This window comes from Brassica napus, chromosome A2 (genome assembly GCF_020379485.1).
Source record: "Brassica napus cultivar Da-Ae chromosome A2, Da-Ae, whole genome shotgun sequence".
Lineage (NCBI taxonomy): Eukaryota > Viridiplantae > Streptophyta > Magnoliopsida > Brassicales > Brassicaceae > Brassica > Brassica napus.
In genome coordinates this window covers 4,488,027-4,503,348 of record NC_063435.1, presented here as the reverse complement: position 1 = coordinate 4,503,348, position 15,322 = coordinate 4,488,027, and the positions used below count along the sequence as shown (strand labels likewise).

At 35.8% G+C, this 15,322-nt stretch overlaps 3 protein-coding genes across 3 annotated transcripts; all 3 read right to left on the bottom strand.

Moving 5' to 3' along the window:
- Positions 1-74: 74 nt before the first annotated feature.
- LOC106387777 (GTPase HflX) lies at positions 75-3,708 on the bottom strand. Its single transcript, XM_048750709.1, has 13 exons — positions 3,333-3,708; positions 3,107-3,249; positions 2,889-3,005; positions 2,532-2,646; positions 2,302-2,439; positions 2,015-2,110; positions 1,814-1,927; positions 1,432-1,500; positions 1,177-1,247; positions 987-1,080; positions 763-891; positions 579-668; positions 75-483 (listed from the first exon to the last, which is right to left on the bottom strand). Exons 1-13 carry the CDS (start codon positions 3,666-3,668, stop codon positions 358-360), a joined length of 1,638 nt encoding a protein of 545 aa, XP_048606666.1. The 5' UTR covers positions 3,669-3,708; the 3' UTR covers positions 75-357.
- A 132-nt stretch (positions 3,709-3,840) lies between these two features.
- On the bottom strand, positions 3,841-7,488 carry LOC106407782 (ubiquitin carboxyl-terminal hydrolase 23-like; the record flags this gene model as incomplete). Its single annotated transcript, XM_048750708.1, has 9 exons — positions 3,841-4,258; positions 4,342-4,426; positions 4,620-5,883; positions 5,971-6,096; positions 6,192-6,515; positions 6,596-6,768; positions 6,863-6,973; positions 7,043-7,157; positions 7,243-7,488. Coding segments are annotated over 9 exons (2,613 nt in total), but the record flags the coding sequence as incomplete, so codon positions are not given.
- Positions 7,489-11,903: 4,415 nt separating this feature from the next.
- On the bottom strand, positions 11,904-15,100 carry LOC111199239. Its single transcript, XM_048750700.1, has 10 exons — positions 14,820-15,100; positions 14,375-14,610; positions 13,788-14,061; positions 13,519-13,633; positions 13,326-13,450; positions 13,022-13,103; positions 12,839-12,950; positions 12,606-12,763; positions 12,418-12,538; positions 11,904-12,326 (listed from the first exon to the last, which is right to left on the bottom strand). The coding sequence occupies exons 1-10, from the start codon at positions 15,058-15,060 to the stop codon at positions 12,036-12,038; spliced, it is 1,755 nt and encodes a 584-aa protein (XP_048606657.1). The 5' UTR covers positions 15,061-15,100; the 3' UTR covers positions 11,904-12,035.
- Positions 15,101-15,322: the final 222 nt, after the last annotated feature.

Sequence of the window (15,322 nt, the reverse complement as noted above, 5' to 3'; positions counted from 1 at the left end):
TCCAGTCAATGGAAGTATTGATATGTTAGCTTTGGTACTATAATAAGTAAATCATGTATCGAGCAAGCTGCCCATTTTGGTTAACTGAAATAGTTATTATATGACACCCAATGTTCCAACAGGATGCTCTACTCTGTACAAAAAGGGTGTTGCCAGTACACAATGTCAAATAGGGAGGGTTTCAAGCTTATATTTCTTGTGTATATCCACATTTTTTTGATTGACGAATATTCCTTACAGTCATTCATTCTGGTTTATGTTCACGATGTTGTTAGAACTTCTTGTCCTTTTGGGTGCTTCTCGCCAACCACATGTGGTCTAACAATTCCGAGGAAAAGACAGGCCTTCAGGTTGTTTCTATGATTCTATTTCACCCTTCTTTGCATAAGACGCTTCTTTGACCAAGTGTCTCATAGGTTTAAGCAGCTGTGCAAACCGAAGCGGAACGTGTGCCCTAACAAGCGTGCCGTTCTCTGTGTACTCCTATATATGCAACAAACACAAGACATGAGAATCATTCTGAGTTATCTATATCAATAAATAAAGAAACTAAGCAAGATGGTCGGTCATCTACTCACAGTTTCTTTCACCATTCCAACCTTGTGTATGGTGCTTAGAAGGTCCCCTTTATCAAATGGCAAAAGGGCTTCAACCCAAACCATTGAATCCTGTAACATATTTTTTCAAGAACTAAATTTCCAATGTGGCACAATCATAAAACCAGAGTTCAAAACATTTTGATGAAACACAAACCACACAAACCTTAAGCTTCTCATGAACAGCATTGCAGAATTTGTCTAGTCCTTCTCCAGTCAGAGCAGATATACAAATTACATCCCCATGTTCCTCTGCTTCCAGCCTAATCTTGTGAGGATCATCCACTCTATCAACCTAACCAAGGCGAAAAGAGAATTATAGTTGTTACAACGTTATTTTGCACATCAAGCAAGAGACTAAAAAATACAATCATATTTGTCTTACATTACCTTATTCCACACAACCAATTTTGGGATTGATGAAACATCGAGTTCAGACATGACCTTTTCTACAGCTTCTATTTGTTGATTTGCCAGTGGGTGGCTAAACATTTAACAAGCATATTATCATTAGGAGGGGAAAATAAGTTGTCTTGTGAATGATTGGCCCAATATAAACCAGGATATGAAGATACCAAACCTGATGTCAACAACATGAACCAAAAGGGACGACTCTGATATCTCTTCGAGTGTTGCTCTGAAAGCAGCAACCTACAAGAAACACTTTCCAGCTGAGTTACACACCCATTGATACAACGTAGCAGACCCAAAAAAAAACTTTTTCAATTTAATTCTAAGAGACACTTATGGGAATGTTAACAGAAACAAATAGATGCAAGAACATGCTGAGATATCCAGGTACGAGCTAGTTGAATAATAGCCATTAGGACCTTACCAAGGTGGTTGGTAACTTTTGAATAAAACCAACAGTATCTGTGAGAAGAAACTCCTTCCCGTTGTGCATCTGACGAACAAGGACACAAAAAAGAAATCTCAAGTCAAAACTCAATGCCACATTAAGTGCCAGTTCTCATGCTATCGCAAGTCAACAACTTTATGGACATAAAAATTAGTTGAAAGAAAAGTCAAGATAAGCATTGGGCAGTGCAGATTGTGCAGTATATTTACATTAAACACGTTAGGGAATAACCATCATCTGCTATAGAATTTGACTATTTGGAACATATGAATTATGTAGTAGCATAAATAAGAGAAACAGTTGTTTACTAAAGAAGGGACTGCAGATCGGATCTGCTCCTCTAACAAAATTCACTGACCTGAACCCTTCTGGTAGTTGGATCAAGGGTCGCAAACAAACGATTTTCAGCGAGTACATTAGCACCAGTCAATTGGTTCAAAAGTGTACTCTTTCCAGCGTTTGTGTAACCAACCTAAAACACAATCGGTATAAAACATTCACATATGAAATGAAATGTTGATCAATTCCTACGAGTTTAAAAATACTGTCCTGAACTTACCAAAGATACAACAGGAACAGGTATAGCAACACGCCTGCTTCTATACTGCTTCCGATGCTTTCTAACAGATTCCAACTCTTTTTTGAGAACTCCAATCTAGAATCAAAACATTTACAATATAATTCCATCTTAATGAACCTATACAGTAAAACATAAACAAAGACACAGAGCCTAAGAAACTGCTCATCACAAATATAATAACAAACGGTGTCATACACCATCCCTTGAAAATCAAGCAGAAGCAAAAGAGGCTAAAAACTGCAGAAATATATACACATTTTACTTACTTGAGTACGCAAGATACGCTTATCAACTTCAATTTGTTTTTCTCCCATACCCTTAACTTGACCACCTGATTGACGCTCAAGATGAGTCCACATTCTAGTTAATCGTGGTAATTGGTACTCCATCTGTGCTAGAGCAACCTGTAAACCATTCCATACTGAGCACACGGTTCCAGAAAAAGCATAACTAAAAGTCTTCACAACGGTCACTCTATTGACAAGCTTTATCTTACCTGCAAGGCTGCTTCATGAGTAGCGGCCCTTTGGTTGAAAATATCCAAGATAAGGGCGGTGCGGTCACAAACTCGAACATCCCCACCAAAGGCCTTTTCCAAATTACGCAATTGCCTGAAATTAAAAATATGAAGTAATAGATAACGAAACACACACACATTGAAACAAACAAGAGTATGAAACTCCAACGTACGACACAATCCAGTGACCACTTTAGTAACTATTAATCAGCTGAATGACAGACAAACAACAGTTTTGCGAAAGAAGAAACAGAGTTTACAATAAAAGAAACTTATAACTTAAGGAAACTTCAGCTAAAACGGTATGCAAGAGGCATTGGTGGTAAGAAACGTTACCCTGGTGAAAGCTCATCGTCAAAGATCACAGTCTCAACGTCGAGTGCATTAATAGCGCTTTTGATCTCAGAGACCTTTCCGGATCCAATGTAAGTTCTAGGATTTGGGGAAGCTAGCCTGTGGTATACCATCATCAACATTAGCATCACAGAGGACCTAGAATCCATTTCTAACACATAGCAATCAATAATACATAACAGAACTAAAAAGCAACTAACTTTTGGTAGGTAGAACCAACGACCATAAGGCCAGCAGTATCCGCAAGCTGTTCCAGCTCCTCAAGAGACTCCTCTATATCAAACAAACACTCTCCGTCACCCTTTCTTTCAACTCCCACTAGATACGCCTTCTCCTCAAACACCTGCAAAAATTCACAAAAATGATTTTATGCTTCTTTTAACACTAAAACCATAACAAAAGAAGAAGGGGATTGCAATTTGCAACCTCTTTTCCATTTCTGAGCTTGAATCTATCTTCTAAGCTCTCTTCATCTCCTTTCTTCTTCTTCCTCTGCATCAGCGTCGTAGTTGGAGCAGAAACCGTTTCCTTCTCCAAACTAGGCTCCTCCTCCTCCTCGGCAGAGAAGTCGAGAAACTGAGGGATTTCATCTTCCTCCACGCTTTCCTCGAAATCGAGACTGAGTTTACAAGATAACCTCCACGAATAGGAGTTTCCGTGAAGAAGAGAGAGTGTAATCGGGCGATTAGGTCTAGGGATGGAGTTCGCGCGCCAGTGAGATTTGGGAATCGGAGAAGAAGAAGGAAACAAAAACGAGCTCATGATTGGATAATATTATGAAGTGACTCGAGAAGATTGTATTTGTGGTGGAGGGAGGAGTTAGTTTTTATACCCCCACCTCTTCAACTACGTGACGTTTTCTGATTCCTTGAATAAACTGCTTTCCGTTTTTTATTCTTTTTTTTTTTGCTTTATGTTTTTGTTACACTGTGAATGAACAAGCGTATTATTATTGGTGGAGCAAAAAGAGAGAATACAAGGCAAGAGATTAATGAGGAGGAGGATGTGTGATTCTTTGTTTATCACAGAGAACAAAACTGAGAGGAGAAGAGATGAAAACAACGTCTAGTGGTCTCTCTTTACCTCTCTTGTTAACATTACTACTACTCTCAAGGCAAATACAGCAGCAACATGTGGATTACAATTTTTTTTTAAATAGATTATGGATGGTCTCACTTATTCATCATATCCGGAAGCCTGTCTTTGCAGTGTTCATGCGTTTTGTCCATTTCTTCTTTGTATCTGTTTGTTGTTTCTTCGGTGCAAACAACTGGAACGGGTTCGGCACTGCATACATCTCCTCCTCTTTCGTCCTTATCTTCTTTTTCTTCCCTTTATCATATTCTTCATCCCTGCCACAGTCCAATACCATTTGTCTGTAAACCAACTGCCTAATAATAATATAACCAGACAACCAGAAAATAATAAAGCTTACCATTCATCTGCTACATATCCAATTCTAGTGCTTTCACTCTTTCCCATCTTCCTAGAAGCTGAAACTTCCTCATCCCGTTTGGCAACTGCAACAGTTATAAGACTTAATCCCATCAAACACAATCACATATTGCTCAGGTCAACTGCTTGATTGATGCCAGTTCTTTTAAAAAATCAGAGTCGGAGAATGATAGTGCTATCTCCTAACTGGATAAAGTTCGTTATAGCAATGATTACTAAATTTCTAAACGTCTACAGTTGAGAAGAGGGAAAGCTTACCCACTGTCTCTGGCAAACCACGTGTGAGAATGGTCACCTGTTCTTTCTGTGAAGAGTTTTGTTCTTCTTTTGCGCTCTCTCTCTTTCTTTTGGCGTTTTGGCTTGCTTCAGACATGTCAGAGCTCTTCCACGTTTGCTCTTGGTCTGACGCAAGAACGGCACCATTTTGATTACTTCTCTCCTTGAGCTCTACGGCTGGAGATCCAAGCAACATATTCCCATTACGACTCCTTATCTTTTCATCATGGAGATTGACACTGTTATCCTTCCCATGCAAGCAACCCGAGCCAGAAGAAGCAACATCGCTAGTTATCTGTGGAGTGGAACGCTCTTGATCTGTAGCTCTTTTACTGGATAAGACCTCCGAATCAACCTTAACAGCACTTGGTCTTCTCTTTTTCTGTTTCTTCTTTTTGCGTACGCCCAAGGTCAGCTTAAAAGATTTGAATCCCACCTTCAGGGTTTTCATGCTACCCTTGCGAGTTTTTCTTGGTGTGGTGAGAGTCCCCTCATCAGAACTTGCTTTCACTGACTTAATGGAAGTGGCAGACTCCTCCAACTGATGTCCCAAGGTCTGATTAACATCAACAGCTTCTTTAATAGGTGAATCCTTCCCTAGTAATATTGCACATGCAGCCCTGGAACTCTCCTTTACCAAAGATACATCTCCATTAGCCTGTGGAAGTGGCGCTTCCTTCTGAAGGGTCTCTTTGGTATTTAAATCTTTCTGAGTTAAGAGAGAAGGAGCAAGTAGATCACATGGTTTCAAGGGTGCTGAACCATTTTCCCTCTTAGGGATCTCTTTCACCTCCGCACTGCTCGGAAGTTCTTTATTTAAATCTTTTTGGGCCAAGACAGCAGGAGCACCTTTAGCACATGGTTCTAATGGTTCTGTACCATTTTCCCTCTTTAGTATCTCTTTCGCCTCTACAATGCTTGGGGCATCGTTCTGAGTCTCTTTAGCATTCAAATCTTTCTGGGTCAAGACAGTAGGAGCACCTTTCTCACATGATCTCAAGGGTGATATACCATTGGCAACAGGAGCCTTTAAACTACATGGTTTCATGGCTGCTGAGCTATTCACTTGATCATTTCTGCTAGAAAATATATTCAAAGAAGCTCTGTTTGTGGCAAGGCTCTCTCTGGGAGTCTCTTTATTAACCACGGCAACCGTGTTCTTTGGGGCTGGGTTTTGTCTATCACGGACATAGAATAGCATATACGCCTTCTGATTGAACACAGTCTTCTCACTAACTTTGGAAACCTACACCAACAATGTAAAGAGGAACTTACTACAAGGAACCTATGTACAATTTGCCACCCAAAAGAACGAAGAAACATCGCTGCTTACCCTGTTGTCATCAAGGGAATACCACATGCCACTTGAAGTGCGAACAAAGCAGGCGTAGTGACCAGAATGGCTACTTCGACCATAATGAACCAAAACACCATATAGAGTGTACTTCAAATTGCCTGCCTGTTCAACACAAGTACATGAACCAGATTATCTAAACAACTCCAAGAACATGTCAAAATCTTAGAAAATAGAGCACAAGACGGAAGTCTACTTACATAGGGACCACTGACAAAAGGTTTCATGTCAACTGCAGAGGCAAACTGGACTTTCTTGTCGATTTTTTCGGATCTATGCGCTTCGAACCGTTTGAGATGTACAGTTAGGACATAAGGTGCTTTAGAAACAGTCATCTGTTTCTCAGCCCTAACCTTCTGCTTGCATCTTTCACACTGGTAAATCTTCGCACCATCATCTAAGAGCTCAACAGCGGTGAAGCGTGAAAGCGCTCTCTGCAGTGAATCTGCCTTCGAAATGTCTAGACTAAGGTCAAGAAACGGATCAAACTTGTCCGAGCAATGTGAACATTGAGCGCATTTCACCTGAAAAAAATAAAATAAAAAATGTTGCAGAGGTCTTCTAATCATAGGTAAAATAAATGCTCCAAAGGATGCAACTTTACCCGACTACGGAGGCTACCACCGAATATTTTGTGAACCAAGCTGCTCCTGTAAGCATCAGAGGATTCACTTGGTACACCAGAAGGCAGACAACACCTGTGCATGCACTCCAGCAAGTTGATCATGTATTCATGTGCATCTTCCTGCCGACAGTTTCTGAAGTTTCGTGATACGCCTAATCAACCAGATGAGAATCATTCCTCATTAGTCTCTGATTAGTAATTGGCACACTAATAGTACAAGCAGACAAGGTCTGAGAGAAGCATTACATCGCAAGTTCGAGACCAAATATTTAGGTGCTACTATTTTGCCACTAGCTTGAAGAGCAAGCCTGACATGCTTCTGCATTGCACATAAAGCACAGAACCCAGCCATATGACCTACAACAAACGTTTTGACAATGGTATAAGATTTAACCAAACCAGCAAAGCATCTTAAAAGCAACTTACATCGTCTCCCATGGCCAACATCTTGCAGGTAAGCAGCTAAAGGCTCGGTGTAAGTCAAACACTGCACTACCGAATTGAGAAAACATGTATTCCCGAGATTCTCCAGACCCGCACCCTACAAAATCAACCGACACCGACTCCAGATATTATCAACAAAAGTTCAGAAAGGAAGTATCTTTAGAAAGGACGAAGCAACTTACGATTTTGCGGATGGTTCTGTTAAAAGTAAGCTCCCGATCCAACCCATGTTCCAACGGATCAGACCCATCAGACCTTTTAGATGAGGGAGAGGAGAAGGCTCGCTTGTTAGCAGAGGAGGGATTCAAAGTCTCCATCTTGAAATCGGAGCCCTTGTTAGAGAAGCCGTTGAAGGGTTTCCTAGCGGAAGACGGTTGAAGCGGCGAAAGATCAGTTACTCGGCGGATCCCGATCCGTCTTGGATCATTTACGAATCAAAAGGAATCAACAACCTCGCGTTAAGGAAAAAAAACACGGTTTTGCGATTTGTCGGGAGCAAAAGTTGTGTGAAGAGAGAAAGGAAGAAGAAAGAGAGCTTTTTTACGGCTATCTTCTGAAAGAGAAAGAGAGTGGCAGCTGCAAACGCACTATTAAACCCTAGCAAGTACCCATCCCGACATTACTCGACCACTTGTTTTTTTTTTTTTAATTTTTTGGTTTAATCTGACTCATCATTACAAGAACAAGAGTTCGTGTTTCGGTTAAGGTGGTCTTGACCGCGCCGGATTATTACCCGGGAAACAAACAGTATTTAAAAGCCCATTTATATGAAATTTGGCATTTGCTTTGAATATTGGGCCTTCTAGTGAGTAAGCCCAATTTCCTTTTTTTCTTGCTAAATACTTCAGAAACTAAGAATATATTATACCACAAGACACAAGTTGTGAGCATTGATAAACTAACAATAAAGAAGTATATTTTCTGTAGAAATCTGAAAACTTTGCTTTGTTTGTTGTAGAAATCTGAAAGCTTTTAAAAATATATTATTAAACTAAGCTTAAAAGCTGAAATGAAATAAAGGTAAAGAGAGGAGGATTTGCATGGGAAAGAGATAAACTACAAAAGTTATATAATAGTATCAGACACCGTTGATAATGGTAAAACAAGTGCAAGGATCCCGAGTAGGTGAAGACTCCAAAGTACGTTTGTATTTGTAGTATATTTTAAGATGGATTGTGTGAATTGGGAGGAATTCAATATCTAATCCCCATAAGATATGCGCAATATTGGGAACGGAGCATCTATCTATCTTATTAAAACTCAAGTACAAATTTGGAGTGTTTGGAGACTTGAATAGGACTATTAAAAAATTTGGAGTGTTTGGAAATATGGATTGCAGTCTTTTAAAAAAAAATATTTTTGTTTGAAAACAATGATAGTAATATTAAGAAAAAAAATAATGGGCTTATGTTTTTTAAAAAAAATTGAAAGTTATCTAGGCCACTTTTAAAATATACCAAAATGGGTCAATTTAATTGCCTAAATTTTTTTTTCTAAACTAACCATAAAACAAAATTTAAACTTTATATACATATTTCAAATCAAAATAATAATTCAAATTTGATTTATATCAAAAATTGATTCAAATATATATATATATATATATATATATATATATATTCAAAAATGGATTTTTACTAAACTATTTTTCAATAACCATTATAAAAAAATATTGTCAATATATATAATAAAAATATAATACAAAGCCCAATTTGAAATACCAACTCAAATTATGGTTTTTATATTTCATATTAAGTTTTAAAAGTATAATCTATGTAATTATTTATATGATGGTATGTATAAAATACTATTAATTATATGATTACTTATATGATGGTACATATAAAATACGATTAATTATATGATGATAAAATACGATATATAATAATGACTAGGGATGTGCTTTTGGGTACCCATACGGGTTTGGTTCTGATCGGTTTGTATTTCGGGTTTTCGGGGTCAAAGATTTCAGCCTTATTAGAATGTTTCTAAATTTTGGTTTGAGTTCGATTTGGATCTTTACGGGTTTGGTTTGGGTTTGGATAACTAATTTAAATTATTTTTAAAGTCTTAAATCATTATATATTTTAAATTTCTCAAAATGTATAAATAAAATAATATATTATGTATAAATTTGAATAACATATGTCATAATACTTAAGCTTAACATATCAATTGGCTTGATTTAAAATTTTGGATACGGAATCAATAATTATTTTAAGTATTTTTGGTGATTTGAGTATACTTTAACTATTTCAGATATTTACTTTTGACTATCTATATATATTTTCAAGTATTTAAACCAATTTAAAAGTATCATTTTGATGTTTTATATACGTTAAATCTATCTTATTAAAACTCAAGTACAAAATTGGAGTGTTTGGAGACTTGAATAGGACTATTAAAAAATTTGGAGTGTTTGGAAATATGGATTGCAGTCTTTTAAAAAAAATTATTTTTGTTTGAAAACAATGATAGTAATATTAAGAAAAAAAATAATGGGCTTATGTTTTTAAAAAAAATTGAAAGTTATCTAGGCCACTTTTAAAATATACCAAAATGGGTCAATCTAATTGCCTAAATTTTTTTTTCTAAACTAACCATAAAACAAAATTTAAACTTTATATACATATTTCAAATCAAAATAATAATTCAAATTTGATTTATATCAAAAATTGATTCAAAAAAAAAATATATATATATATATATATATTCAAAAATGGATTTTTACTAAACTATTTTTCAATAACCATTATAAAAAAATATTGTCAATATATATAATAAAAATATAATACAAAGCCCAATTTGAAATACCAACTCAAATTATGGTTTTTATATTTCATATTAAGTTTTAAAAGTATAATCTATGTAATTATTTATATGATGGTATGTATAAAATACTATTAATTATATGATTACTTATATGATGGTACATATAAAATACGATTAATTATATGATGATAAAATACGATATATAATAATGACTAGGGATGTGCTTTTGGGTACCCATACGGGTTTGGTTCTGATCGGTTTGTATTTCGGGTTTTCGGGGTCAAAGATTTCAGCCTTATTAGAATGTTTCTAAATTTTGGTTTGAGTTCGATTTGGATCTTTGCGGGTTTGGTTTGGGTTTGGATAACTAATTTAAATTATTTTTAAAGTCTTAAATCATTATATATTTTAAATGTCTCAAAATGTATAAATAAAATAATATATTATGTATAAATTTGAATAACATATGTCATAATACTTAAGCTTAACATATCAATTGGCTTGATTTAAAATTTTGGATACGGAATCAATAATTATTTTAAGTATTTTTGGTGATTTGAGTATACTTTAACTATTTCAGATATTTACTTTTGACTATCTATATATATTTTCAAGTATTTAAACCAATTTAAAAGTATCATTTTGATGTTTTATATACGTTAAATCTTAAAATAATTAATATATATAAGTATATAAATCTATTTTTAGATAAATTCAGATACTCAAATACTTCGGTTCGGATCAGATTCGGTTCTCTAAATAACAAAATTTTGAATAATTAGAATATTTAATCAATTTATGTTCGGGTTTGGTACTATATTTTTGGATCGATATCGGTTATGTTTCTCGAATTCATTTTTCCAAATCCTAATAATTACATGAAAAACAAATATCAACATATTTTTCAAAATATACATCCGCGCGCCTGCGCGGATCAAAATCTAGTATTTCGTTATCCCTCGCTCACTTGTTTCATTTTAAAAAATTAGTCAATGATAAATTAAGACTATGTGTGTATGTTGGGGGTTTTAGGTAAACTAGATCTTTTATCCGCGCTACGCGCGGATTATTTGGGTATAATTAAGTTTTTATTTAATTAATTAATTTATATTTATTTTAATAATTTATATTGTAATTTGTAAAGTGATTTTTTACCTCTGAACTCTCATACTTAAATTTAAATCAGCTTAAAGATTTATTATCCTTAATAAATAAATAGATCTGTTAGTATATAATTAACAATTAATTAAAAAGAAATTTTATTGATTTGAGAATTATCATTGTCTTAAAATAATTTATATTTTGTTATAAAATATTCATATCTTAAATAAATAATTAGGTTTGTTATTATACTATCGTAATTTATAATGAATTGTTATTTGGTAATCATCATTATATAAAAATAATTTATATTGTGTTGTCCAAAATAATAGTTTACATCATAATTTTTAAAAACAAAAGAGATATATCTCCTTATATATATTGTATATAATTGTATATATACATAAGTGTTTTTAATATTCTTACACAATAAAAGTATAATTTTATTATAATAAATATTTTTGTGATATGTAAAAAATTGATATAATTTCATTTTTTTACTAAATATTTCAAATGCATGAGTATTTTTAAATTGTTTTTATGTGATAAAATATTTTTTCTTTGATAAAAAACCCTATATGTTTGATTTAATATTAAATATTCTGAACATATGTAAATAATTTATTCTAGTGATATTTGAATTGATAATATATTTATTTATATGCAATTATTGTGTTTACAATCAGTGTACCATTGCAACCAAACTCTTTCTTGAGGTCCTTAAGTATCTTGCTGTAAAAAAAATATGAACCTAATAATGGAATCAGTTGAACCTCCTAGACCAACAGTCTAAGCCATGTTAAATTTGCATGATGCTACGTGGTTGCTCAAAACCAAAACCTTTAATGATTAGAACACAATTTTTTCTTAAAAAATCTATTCGTGAATGCATTTGTAAATGTAAACTGCAAGACTTAAAACAACCAAATTCGTAAAAGCTTCAAATCCAACAAAACTAAGATACTCAAACATCAAACTTAAGGTAAAAACATTATGCAGAGACAATAAGAAAGATAGTTCAATGTTGCAAACACAAAGTCTGAGATTAAAAAAAAACAAAGCATAGAGTCTTAGTAATCATAAAACCACGATTCAACACATCCTAGCCACATCTGGCTCGCTTGGGGTCTTCTGCCTCGACCTTATCAGCAGCCCTCTTCACAATCCCAACGCATGTGGAAGGTTCACCATCAGCAACTCCATTCTGCAGAGTTCCTTGGGCTTCAGCTTCTTGATCTTCTGGGGTGAGAACCTTTGTCACAGTCAAAGCTTGGGTCTTGCCTGTCAAATTGTGATCTGATACTTTCACAATGAATTTTCGAGTCTGTCCAATGGTATCGATAAGAGCCTGAGGTACCGGAACCAAGTGGTCATCTCCTACATTCTCATTAGCCTAATATACATTAAACAACTGTCACTATATATATCTAGCTATCTTGGAGAATATAGATTCAAATAACATAAGCACACAGGGTTGTAATTACCTCGAAATAACTTGCAACCAACTCTGAAGCTTTTCTTCCGGATAACTCATGTCCAGCATCACCGAGGAGCACAAAAGACGCCTGATCCTCATTATCATACACAGAGATCTTGGCCAGGTACCTGTGTCATGTGCAGAGTTATAATGAGTGCATTAAAGTATAAGAATAAGTACAGCTGAGTCACTTACTGTGGAACACCAACAATGTCGGGTTTCCCACATTTTTTACACATAAGGGTGGTAGGCCCTTTGGTTGCCTTAGTGTGGCACACACCACATCCTATGTAATACCAGGATGAACCGTGCACCACATCAGCAACAGTTGCTATGCACTCAAACCAAGCAACCTGCAAGATGCGAAACAATTAATTAAGAGATTAAGACTATCATATTGAAGGCGTTAATCATTGATATTGTATAACCTTGGCATCTTCCTGCTGAATATAGAATAAGAGCTCGCCTATGGTCATTGTCTCAGTCTTAGTGACAACGTCTGCGTTAACTCTGTTGGCAACAGATAAGTTCGCGTTCATCCTGAAGCCAACACCCAAACATCAAATACAATGTGGAATACAACGGCCAAAATTTAAATATAGAATGCTTACCAAGTGAGATACTCTTCGGTTATTTGAACATCTTTGTCCAAGAAAACACGTGATGGCGTCATAGAAGAGAGAGCGAGGGTACCTATAACAGATCCATTGTTATAATACATATGCAAAGTTATAATGTAAATGAGATGTATAAATATATATATGTCTAATATTTGCTATCTCGGAACCTAGCGGTTACTCATATGTATATGTATATGTCCAAAAGCAGCTCTACTACCAAAGCTAACCTAACCAGATAAGGCTTCTTGACCCTCTTGTGTCCTGCTTAAAAATTAAAAAGGTTGATAATACGGACCTCCAAATCGTTTCGGGTTTAAAGTAGTGACCAAAACAACACGTGCGGTTCCTCCAGATGCTTTAAATTTCTCACTAAAATCCGAGGCAGCCTTGTCCCATAGGTATAACTTCATCACCGGACCACTATAACATACAAAACACATGTGTTAAGAGAGACAACATATGAATATGAAAAAAATAGATTAGCTTACTCATGTGTTTGAACATGGAGCAAGACGCGGCGAGATGAAGCTATCTCGGCATCATCTAGCATGAGACTATCACTTAGAACCTGTCCATTCACAAGCTTGATGTGGCCAACATAATCTGCAAGATAAAATAAACAAACTCAATGCTTTATATATCATAAACCCAAAAATGTAGCCTAGAATTGTAAGTGTTGATCAAAACATTATCCTAGACAAAGAATGCTGAACATACTTGATCGATTTAAACACATTATATAACATGGGGAGCTTACCATAAAGATCCCCTCTCAAGTCGCAGGCAGCATCGAACTCCTCATATCCATGGATCCGGAACCGGTCCTCAAGGAAACAAACCGGACTGTCCGTTAGATCAGAGAGGACAGAAGTCGATGAGAATGTGATGGTGAAACTTGGTTCCGCAACACGATACAAATTCTTGTTGTGAGAACCGAAAAAACTGTTGAGTCTGTAAAGGCCACCAGCTCTCATGTGTGGCAAATAAGTGTCTATCCTCCCAGCTGGGATGAAACCCTGGATGACAGTCTCCTGTTATCATCAGTAAAGAAATTAAATCAGAAATGCTAGACAGGAAATCATAGAAACGCATCAACAACAAAGTTATAGTTACTGTACTATCAATAAAAGCAAACACTTGCTGTAAATTATCTAAAATGTTCATCAGTCAAAGTTTTAATGGAATATGTTCTCTTTTTTTATTAGCAAAACTAAACTGCCAAAGTGAGACCAAGAAACCAAAATCATAAATTATTTTCTAATCATAAAGTCTCTGCCAAAGTAAAGTCTAGAACGATAAGTTTCAATTTCTAAACTAAACTGTAATCAAGATTTTGGGTTATACCTCTTGGTCGATGAGAAGCATCTCGAGACCGATAAGCACCTTTGACACAACATTTCGAGCTTCCCAAAAATGGATCAACCGGAACCTCAACTCGCCGTCATGAGGTCCGTATTTCACATCTTTGAAAGCCACCACTTCGGCCGAGACAATAGCTTTTCCCTTAACGCGGGAAGAGACAGCAGATTTGCCTCTAACACCTGAGGAGACACCAGCCTTCGTGCTGTGAATGATCGCACCTGCATAGGAATACGAACGTTACCATCATCAAAAAAGGGAACTAAAAATCCACAATTTCACATGCGTTTCTATTTACCCTTATCTACTAAAAACAATTATTTTGCTCATCTCATTGTTTTAAACCTCATAGCTTCAGATTCTCTATTTTTTTTATACTGGTAATCAGACGGACATTATAATCTCATAATGAAACGATAAGGGTTCTTACCATTGGGGTTCTTCGACATAGGTACGCCGATCAAGACGCCGGAAGAGACAGCAGTTTTGCCGCTGAGTTTGGTCAGACCGGAAGTGACCGACGCTTCGCCTTTGTCTCGCTTCGAGTGGAGATCGCCTATTGAGTGGTTGGATGAGACATGGGGTGTTCCGATGGGTTTGATCGGTCCGGGAGAGGAGTCAGACTCGACGCCTTTTGGTTTCTCGGAGATGGAACTTCCGTTGGAACTCATTGCAACTAAGCTTAATCGGAATAAGACTCGTATCAAGAGTTGTATAAACAAAAGAAGGAGAAAATGCGGATTAAGAGTTATATAAACAAAATCTGAAGGAGAAAAGCAAAACGAATCCATAAATGAGAGTAAAGAGAGAACGAAGTGGAGTTGTATTGATTGTTTAGGGTCAGATCGTGAAACGGATCAAAGAAGAAGAAGAGGAAAAGCAAAAGGGATTAGGAATCGACAAAGGAGATGAAGAATCGACAAAGGGACGAAG

Excerpts from the sequence above, each read along its gene's own strand:
- LOC106387777 (XM_048750709.1), bottom strand. The coding sequence starts at position 3,668 with ATGAGCTCGTTTTTGTTTCCTTCTTCTTCTCCGATTCCCAAATCTCAC. Across the intron at positions 2,647-2,888 it reads GACGATGAGCTTTCACCAGG|GCAATTGCGTAATTTGGAAA; the intron begins GTAACGTTTCTT and ends TTTTAATTTCAG. Across the intron at positions 892-986 it reads AATTGGTTGTGTGGAATAAG|GTTGATAGAGTGGATGATCC; the intron begins GTAATGTAAGAC and ends CGCCTTGGTTAG.
- LOC111199239 (XM_048750700.1), bottom strand. The coding sequence starts at position 15,060 with ATGAGTTCCAACGGAAGTTCCATCTCCGAGAAACCAAAAGGCGTCGAG. Across the intron at positions 13,451-13,518 it reads CTCCATGTTCAAACACATGA|TGGTCCGGTGATGAAGTTAT; the intron begins GTAAGCTAATCT and ends TGTATGTTATAG. Across the intron at positions 12,764-12,838 it reads TTCAGCAGGAAGATGCCAAG|GTTGCTTGGTTTGAGTGCAT; the intron begins GTTATACAATAT and ends CGCATCTTGCAG.